This window comes from Pempheris klunzingeri, chromosome 6 (assembly GCF_042242105.1).
Source record: "Pempheris klunzingeri isolate RE-2024b chromosome 6, fPemKlu1.hap1, whole genome shotgun sequence".
Taxonomy (NCBI): domain Eukaryota; kingdom Metazoa; phylum Chordata; class Actinopteri; order Acropomatiformes; family Pempheridae; genus Pempheris; species Pempheris klunzingeri.
The window spans coordinates 28544525-28554524 of record NC_092017.1 but is presented as its reverse complement, the minus strand read 5'-3'; the positions used below and the strand labels follow the sequence as shown (position 1 = coordinate 28554524).

The 10000-nt window shown below is 46.4% G+C and overlaps 1 protein-coding gene across 1 annotated transcript in view; it reads right to left on the bottom strand.

Annotated features, from left to right (window-relative positions):
- The window catches only part of nfia (nuclear factor I/A), a 175664-nt gene that overhangs the window by 17260 nt on the left and 148404 nt on the right, over positions 1-10000 (bottom strand). Inside the window, exons 5-7 of the mRNA XM_070831610.1 lie at positions 5140-5257; positions 2019-2146; positions 471-521 (exon numbers count right to left, since the gene is read on the bottom strand). Coding sequence (XP_070687711.1) covers positions 471-521; positions 2019-2146; positions 5140-5257 — 297 coding nt within the window. The remainder of the gene's footprint in view (positions 1-470; positions 522-2018; positions 2147-5139; positions 5258-10000) is intronic.

Below are 10000 nucleotides of genomic sequence, written 5' to 3'. Positions count from 1 at the left end.
GACGTCATCAGCATGCTGCCAGGTGGGCGGGGTCAGGAGGAGTGGGTGGGGTGTGTGGGGTGGGGGGGGGATAGGTGCTGCCCCCATGGGTGAGACGAAAACACAGAGAGCAAGGGCAGGAGGAGAGAAAGGAGGGAGGAGGAGGAGGAGGAGGAGGAGGAAGAGAGAAGGGGAAGAAGGGAATGAGAAGAGGAGAAGGACAAGACCTGGATGAAGAGTGGAGGAGGAGGTGTAGAGGAGGTGGAGGACGAGGAGGAGAAAGAGGAGGAGTGAAGAAGGAGGAGTCCACCAGACTGAACCAGACACGTCACAACACCAAAGAACAAACCAGAAACCATCCAGGTTTCTACCATCAGCAGGAGGAGGTGAGGAGGAGGAGGTGAAGAGGAGGAGGAGGAGGAGGAGGAGGAGGAGGTGACGGTTTCACAGACACGTACAGAGAAAATAAAAGGCGTGTTGACAGTCTTTACCTTGTCGGGAGATGAATGAGCTAGCTAGAGAGCCACGCAGCTTATATCCAGCTTTCCAACGCAAGACGGAGGAAAGAAAAGAAACGAACAGAGGAAAGAAAAAGAGAAGCAGCATGAATACTCTGAGAGAGGGGGGAGAGGGGGAGAGAGGGAGAGGGGGAGGCAACACCTCGACAGTTTAGTATTTATGTACACACACACACACACACACACACACACACACACACACACACACTCTTTTACATCTCAATCCCAGTGACGCACTGTGTGTTTAGCTAGCTTTAGCCTGTTAGCCGCTAACGCCCGTCTCACTGTGATCAGATCTCAGCCAGGTGCTCGTCACACCTGGACACGGTCACCTGACTCCGCCTCTTCCTGCTACCTCGACGATTTATTCCACCTGACGTACGAGAAGCTAACCAGGTAGTTTTGGTGCCTAAACCAAACCAAACAGCTGCCGTATCACAACGTTAACCACGCGTCATTCTTACTGTTAACATGGCGACGAGGATCACTTCGCATCTTGTTACCATGACGCCGGAGTTCACCTGACTCCTCCTCTTCCTGTTACCTCGTTGATTTACTTTCACAGACCCTGAAGCTAACCAGGCGGCCTAAACCTCACCAAACTGTTGCACAACATCAACCGCGTGCTTGTTAACGTTGCCATGACAACGACGCCCGCCTGACTTCTTGTTACCATGACGACGGAGTTCACCCTGTCCCCGCCTCCCTCTGTCCCCTCAAGCTCAGCTCTGATGGGGCGTCGCAGTAGATTCACTCAGGACACGTTAATCACATTTGTAAACGCAGGACGCGGCCTGTGATTGGACGCCGCAGAGCCAACATGGCCGCCAGCGATTACATTCATCAAAACAGTGAACAGTTGTTTGAACAGTCGGCGTCACATTAATAAGAAGACGACACGTCAAATTATCGCTTTTAAAAGTGTAACACAGTGTTTCCTCGGTGGATTATAGCGTTTTAACGGGTGAACGGCGCTCTACACGTCAGAGGTTTGACTAGAAGTATGAAGAGGGCGAGCGGGTCAGGATTCACCTGTAGAGTACACATGACTTCACCTGTCTCCGTCTGTCATGTGACCCTGGCTTTGCAGCGGCGCCAACCTGATCTGGGATCTGATCACGGTCCAGAAAACCAGGACGATTATCAATACGTAGAGTTTAAAGCCGATGATCTGACGTCAAGATACGGATTACAGGTTTGGACCCACACACACACACACACACACGCACACGCACACGCACACGCACACACACACACACACACACACACACACACACACACACACACACACTCACACACACACATACACACACACACACACACACACAGCCTGCTGTAGCGTCACTGTTACATGAGAGCTCCGTTTCCAAAGCTGCTTTGGAGCGGCAGGTTAAAGTTGGGATGTGTATGAAGTGTGTGTGTATGGTGGAGGAGGAGGAGGTGAGGAGGGCGGGGGGCAGGGCGGGTGGGGGGCGGGGGGGTATCAGAGGAGGGCAGGGTGGGGGGGTTGTGTGGTTGTACCTGGCTCCACGTCGTGCCAGCTGCTGGCCTGGCTGCCGCTGCCCGGGGACCGGCCCTGACTGGGGTAGTAGGACTCCTCGCCGGGACTGTCCACGTCCTCCTCCATACACTTTATCCTCTTAGCAGAGCTGGACACACACACAGACACACACACACACACACACACACACACACACACAGGAGAGACAGTGTTAAAGACAGTAACAGACTTCCAGTTGTGCTGATAAATATAAACATGATGGATTATTTCTTAATTTCATCACATCTGAGTCCAAGCAAAGTCCAATATTTTTAAACCTGGGTATACCTGTTCACATCCTGGTGTCTAAATGACTGGTAGGTACTAAAAGTGTTGGAATTGGTCCAGTAGATCACTTCTACATCGCTCTCTTCAAACACACCAGACTCCATAGACAAAAACAGTCATTTTACGTCACAGAACACAGAAGTTCCTCAATTGATGAATTTGTTTATGTTATTGCATGTTCCACAAATATTGTGTTTGATGTGAACTAACCATGTAAAACACCAAAGTCACACAATAAGACAAACAAACGCACAGACTGAGGCAGCAGTAGAGCAGCAGCTGTCATGAAAAAATACTGTTTTTGTGAATGGAGTCTGGTGGCTTTGAAGACAGTGATACAAAAACTGTCAAACCAAAAGGATCTTCCAGGTCTCTCTCTGTAGGGATCCTTTACATAATGCTGTCACACACTTAGACTAACAATCTGATTAGAAGACAGAAAAAGTCGTTATATCGTTCTCTTCAAAGCCACCAGACTCCATGGATAAAATTAGAAATTCTACAAGGCAGTTGCTAGTCTACCAATTCCTCGACTGGTTAGTTGGTTTTGTGTCATTCTGTGAATTTTGTGTTTTAAAGCATTAGTTGAGATCCAATGCAGTATTTGTGTAACACATAATAACACAAACAAACTAACTGGTCAAGACATGACGCACATGTCCTGTTCTCTTAAATCCCTGTTTTAGTGAATGTAGTCTGGTGTGTGTGCTGTTTGTGGTTAAACCAAAAGGATCTTCCAGGTCTCTCTCTGTAGGGATCCTTTCCATGATGCTGTCACACACTTAGAATAACACTCTGAGCCTGTCAGTGGATCAAACAAGCTCTTTTAGTGGACCTACTTTACTAATACAAAACATATAAAAATAGGGACTGGGTTGAAAAATCCCGCAGTTCTCCTTTAATTAAAAATATCAGTTAATGGAGAGGAAACTCTCAGTTAAATCATTTGTATTTCTGACATTAAATTGACTTAGTTTGCATAACTTCTTGCTTCCAGGCAGCTCAGACGGAGCAGAGGGAAATAAAGCAGAATGCTTCAGAATAATCTTTTAATCAATAAAATGTATAGATCCGTCTGACGTACATGCGAGCCTCCAGGTCTCTAAAGCAGTCCGGCTGTTTGAAGGTCTGAATGTGTTTAAACACGACGAACGGCGTCTTAATAAGGTTAAAAAAACACAACAGTGAACACGTCCTCTAATCAGACCTGCTGCACGCTCCAGTTACCTTCAGTCTGACGCCGTGTCAGGCACAAGGGAAGTTACATCATGACCACTCGTTCACACACACACACACACACACACACACACACACTCTGACATGCCAGAGGCCTCATTCACCAGATGTGTTAGCTGTTTAACAGAAGGTTTTAAGTGTGTATACGAGTGTGTGTGTGTGTGTGGTGTGTGTGACCTGCCTGTACAGTGAGGTGTATATGTGTGAATGAAGAGTCTTTGACATTTGTAAAGACTTAAAGATTTCCATATGGAGCTGCTTCACTGCCTCACAGCAGTGTGTGTGTGTGTGTGTGTGTGTGTGTGTGTGTGTGTGTGTGTGTGTGTGTGTGGGAGGTCTCTGGAGAGGTGTGTGTGGAGTCAGAGAGAGGGAGTGTAAAAAGACAGAGGACACACACACAGAAACACACACACACTCTAATCTGAGTCAGTGGTTCACTACTATCTGTGTGTGTGTGTGTGTGTGTGTGTGTGTGTGTGTGTGTGTGTGTGTGTGTGTGTGTGTGCTGCAGGGCAGGTATCTCAGCAGACAGACAGACGACTCTTGCGACCGCATCGATTTAACAGAAGAGGTCAGGGCAAACCCTGCAAGCGTGTGTGTGTGTGAGTGTGTGTGTGTGTGTGTGTGAGTGTGTGTGTGTCTACTGTACTTAAGCTTTGTGAAGGCTAAACCTGAAGCAAGAATACACACAGCTCTGTAACACATGAGCGGATGTACACACCTGTGTACAACAGGTCCTTTACTGAAGTGAGACTGTAACCTGTAAACTTACTTAAAAGTACAAGTACCTTCAGTTCAAAGCCACCAGACTCCATTGAAAAAAACAGTAATTTTACATTGTAGAAGACAGGAGTTTCTGGTGTAGCACTGGCTCGATCAGTTTTGGGAGACTTTGGTGTTTTAAATGGTCAATTCAGATCCAACACAATACATGTGGAACACACAATAACACAAACACACCGACTGATGGAGGCAGCAGCAGAGCAGCAGCTCCTGTGTCCTGTTCTCTAAAATCCCTGTTTTAGTGAATGGAGTCTGGTGTGTGTGCAGAGAGTGATATAACGGCTGTTTGTGGTTAAACCAAAAGGATCTTCCAGGTCTCTCTCAGGTCTCACACACTTTTAGTGGACCTACTGTGATCAGGTGCAGTTGTCCCAAAGGATCACGTTGCAGCCATTGCAGCCCGTTTGGTGTCTGCTGGCTGAGGTGATCTACTGGACCAGTTCCAACACTTTTACTACCTACCAGTCACTCAGACACCAGGATGTGGACAGAGAGAGGACCCAGGTGACTGACAGTAGTGACCAAAGATTAAAGGGTAATTTCCATATTTTTGAAACCAGAAACAATCTTTATGACTCTCACGTAAACGCCATCAGACTCTTTAGATTGTTTTGTAAAGAAATAATTCTAAAATCCCATGTTCTGGTAAAATCACTGTTTTTATTAATGGAGTCTGGTGTCTTTGAAGAGGCTACTGGCCATTTGAACACCAGGATATGTACAGAAAGGTTTAAAAACACCACCATTCTCCTTTATATACAACAATAAGGTGTGTGTGTGTGTGTGTGTGTGTACCTGGAGGAGGAGGTGCTGGGCAGCGGTCTCCTCATGGCTCCTGGACTCATGCTGTAGTAGGAGGAGCTGTCCAGGTCGGCCAAGGAGAAATTTGGACCGGTGCCGGCTGCGATAGGTGCTGAGAGAGAGAGGAGACAGAGAGCGTCAGTACACACACACACACACACAGAGGCGTTTCACCGTGACATTTATCCGATTTAAAACCCCTCCGGTGGGTCTGGTCTCCTCCCAGCATCCACACACTCCCAGCTGGATCCTGCCACTGTGAAGAAGCTCCTGGATCTCTGAGATCCACTGCTTTTTCATAATTCAAATAACTGGAGTGTAAGAAACATCACTTGGATTTCTGTAGTGGACTCAAATAAATAAAGTATAAAGTATGCAGAGAACAGCCTTTTCTACAGTTTTCTGTACCTGATAATCCATAAATAAAACCAGCCAACCGTGTGCACTGATCTGCCTCCATCCACTGATTCTTTTTTTATTTAGTCTTTTTATTATCTTAAGTTTTTAAACCTGGACCCTGAGTATCAGGTACAAAAAGTTTTGGAACCTGTTCAGAAGATCACCTCAGCCTGCAGAGATAGATCCTTTTTATTTAACCACAAGTGGCTGTTCTATCGCTCTTTTCACACCCACCAGACTACATTCACAAAAACAGCTATTTTACCTCACAGAACTGAGGAGTTGTTGCGTCTACTGCTGCTTCTATTGGTTAGTTAGTTTGTGTTATTGTGTGACTTCAGTGTTACTTTGGAGTCAAACACAATATTTGTGTAACACACAGGAACACAAAAAAAAAACAGATGGAGGCAGCAGAGGACCAGCAGCTCCTGTGTCCTGTTCTCTAAAATCCCTGTTTTAGTGAATGTAGTCTGGTGTGTGTGCTGTTTGTGGTTAAACCAAAAGGATCTTCCAGGTCTCTCTCTGTAGGGATCCTTTCTCTGTAGGGATCCTTTCCATGATGCTGTCTGACTTTGTCAGTTTGTCAGTGTGTAGTGGAGGTCTATAGTGTGTGTGTGTGTGTGTGTGTGTTAGTTAGTCAGTGTGTTAGTGTGTAGTGGAGGTCTATAGTGTGTGTGTGTGTGTGTGTTAGTTAGTCAGTGTGTTAGTGTGTAGTGGAGGTCTATAGTGTGTGTGTGCTAGTTAGTCAGTGTGTCAGTGTGTAGTGGAGGTCTATAGTGTGTGTGTGTTAGTTAGTCAGTGTGTCAGTGTGTAGTGGAGGTCTATAGTGTGTGTGTGTTAGTTAGTCAGTGTGTCAGTGTGTAGTGGAGGTCTATAGTGTGTGTGTGTGTTAGTTAGTCAGTGTGTCAGTGTGTAGTGGAGGTCTATAGTGTGTGTGTGTGTTAGTCAGTGTGTCAGTGTGTAGTGGAGGTCTATAGTGTGTGTGTGTTAGTTAGTCAGTGTGTCAGTGTGTAGTGGAGGTCTATAGTGTGTGTGTGCTAGTTAGTCAGTGTGTCAGTGTGTAGTGGAGGTCTATAGTGTGTGTGAGTTAGTTAGTCAGTGTGTCAGTGTGTAGTGGAGGTCTATAGTGTGTGTGTGTTAGTTAGTCAGTGTGTCAGTGTGTAGTGGAGGTCTATAGTGTTCCTGTCCTGGATCAACATGTTCTCTGTCTCTCTTTAGTCTCCTCTGATGAACAACATGTCTGACTCCTGGATTTTCTCCATGTGTCCCAGTCTGAAGTCTGAACGTCTGAATGAGTAAAAAACTTTCTAAGCTTTCCTCTTGGTGGGGGTGGGGGGCAGGCTTCAGAGGTGGGGGGCAGGCTTCAGAGGTGGGGGGCAGGCTTCAGAGGTGGGGGGCAGGTGTATTACATGTTAAATACCATCACAGGGGGGCTGATGCTGATATTATATAATCACTGAACATGTTAGCACGTGATCATCACTATCTATAAACACACTGCACTCCTCTTCCTCACTCTTCCTCTTTTCTTTCCTCTCTGATCTGTCCTCCTCTGCCATTTAACATCCTCCTCCACATCCCTCTCTCTCTCTCTCTCTCTTCCTCTGCTTTTCTCTCGGGAGGGCAGCTTTTGCACAAAGGCCTGCAAGGGCTTTCACTATTAAAAGACAGAGAGGGAGAGAGAGAGGGAGAGAGGGAGAGAGAGAGGGAGAGAGGGAGAGAGGGAGAGAGAGAGGGAGAGAGAGAGGGAGAGAGAGAAAGAGGGAGAGAGTCGGCTCTTTGTTGTCAAATGCTTCAATTTGAAAATCCTGCTGAACAAAGGCAGCAATCAGCTTCAAACCCGGACATCCGTCTAGCCCCTCGCCTCCAGCCTCCCCACCCCCCTCCATCCCTCCTCTTCATCGCTTTATTGACAGAGAGCATGATGGCGTGATGGGATGAAAGGAGGAGGAGGAGGAGGAGGAGGAGGAGGAGGAGGACTGACAGGACCTAGTGGGTAGTTTTCTGCTGAGCTCAGCACCGTGAGCCCGGCCTATCTATCTATCACTCTCTCTCTCTCTCTGCCCTGCAGAGATAGTACTGGCCTAAGAGAGCTGCACACACACACACACACACACACACACACACACACACACACACACACACACACACACACACACACACACACACACACACACACACACACACACACACTTGGTCACACACTCTTCCCAAGGTCTAGCATGTATTAGTTTCCCTGTGCAACTAAGTCCAACCACTGCAGAAGCTTTACAAACGAAGCAACAGCTGCTGCATGTTTCACCGTTTATTGTGCATCGATATGGTTTAATATTGCAGCAGCTATCGGTCAGGATCCGTCTGCAGCGGACACACGGACGTGCAGACAGCCGTCACCGGATCACCGAGAGACTGGAGGAAAGTTAAAAACGTGAAGATTGTCAGGCAGGTTCTGCAGCATCTTTGATCCCTGATCTCTAAGCTCTTAGTTATGGATGTTCATTAGATCATGAGCATCAGATATAATGACGTCCTCTGGAAGTGTGGAAGAGTTCAACAGAGTCTAAAAAAGCTCTCTTCAAAGCCCCAGGAGCTACACACTAGTGCTACTAGTACTATTGATACTTCTACGGATACTACTACTTGAACTACAGATAAGATCATTTTTGTTAGACCGCAGCTGTTATATCACTCTCTTCAAACACACCAGACTCCATTCACAAAAACAGTAATTTAACCTTGTGGAACACAGGACTTGCTGCTCTATCGCTGCCTCAATCTGTTAGTTTGTTTGTGTTATTGTGCTTTTCACAAATGTTGTGTTGGATCCAAACTAACTGTTTAAAACACCAAAGTCACACAACAACACAAACACACTGACTGATGGAGGCAGCAGCAGAGCAGCAGCTCCTGTGTCCTGTTCTCTAAAATCTGTGTTTTAGTGAATGTAGTCTGGTGTGTGTGCTGTTTGTGGTTAAACCAAAAGGATCTTCCAGGTCTCTCTCTGTAGGGATCCTTTCCATGATGCTGTCACACACTTAGAATAACAATAAACTCTTCTGAGGGTCCTCTGAGAATCAGTCCAACACTTTCATGTCTGTAATGAACCCTTCAGCCTCCACCAGGACTTTAAACTGTTGTTCTCGTTACTCTTAATAACTTTTCTTATTTATTTTCTGCCAGTAAACAACAAACGAGCTCCTCTCTTTCGCTCCTCTTCCTGGACGTGGATCGCTCCGTCCTGCTGGCTGTTTGCCATCTGAAGCCTCCCTCCATCCTCGCTGTATTAATCATGCTTTTAGGGCATTTACTGTATAATGTTTCTATTATTACCTCATTTAAATCACTTTATATCTGATGCTGTTTCTGCCTTTTATCGATTCTGAGCCCCAATTAATGATTCGCTCTGATAACCTTTGTCATACAGCTGCTCCTCGTGCCGCCTTTGATGTGTTTGGTTTCTACTTTTTAAATCTTATTTCCTGATCTGCTCTCTTTAATGTTTCATTGTTCCCGAACAGCAGATTCATTATTACTGTTATTATCGGGATTATTATTAAAATTGCCACACACACACACCTTTGTGCCATTTGTGCTGCTGTGCCCATATGGTGCTGGCACAACACCAGGTGTGTGTGTGTGTGTGTGTGTGTGTGTGTGAGTGTGTGTGTGTGTGAGTGTGTGAGTGTGTGCGTGTGTGTGTGTGTGTTGCCTGGGGCAACAGAGGGCAGGAGGAAGGAGGGACAGATGAGTTTGAACCATGCAGGCCTCCAGCTTTATTCGTCTTTTCATCCCCGTATCGCTGTGTGTGTGTGTGTGTGTGTGTGTGTGTGTGTGTGTGTGTGTGTGTGTGTGTGTGTTGGGTGGGAATGCCTCCAGACGAAGGTACTGGAAGTTGCCAAGTGGGTCATCTGCCTTCTTATCTGTTTGAGTGTGTGTTGTCTGTATATGTGTGTGTGCAGTGAGTGTGTGTGTGTGTGTGTGTGTGTGTGTGTGTGTGTGCAGTGAGTGTGTGTGTGTGTGTGTGTGTGTGTGCAGTGAGTGTGTGTGTGTGTGTGTGTGTGTGTGTGCAGTGGGAGTGTTATGCCATCATATCAACTTAATCCTAAAATCCTTACGTCTAATATCAGCTCTCCTAACACACTGGGTGAGTGTGTGTGTGTGTGTGTGTGTGTGTGTGTGTGTGTGTGTGCATGAAATTTGTGTCAGTGCCAAGGTGCACCCCTGGCACTCGAGTCATGCATCAGTGTGTGTGTGAAGCAGATTGAACTTGTTACTTGTGTCTATAAACATCAAAGTGGCTCAGAGACACACACACACACACACACACACACACACACACACACACACACAGTACACACACACACACAGTACACACAGACGCAGGTTTATAGTCGTGTTCAAACCAGGAAGCATCAAATATTTTACACGAAAAGTGCAAACATTAGTGTATTAATAT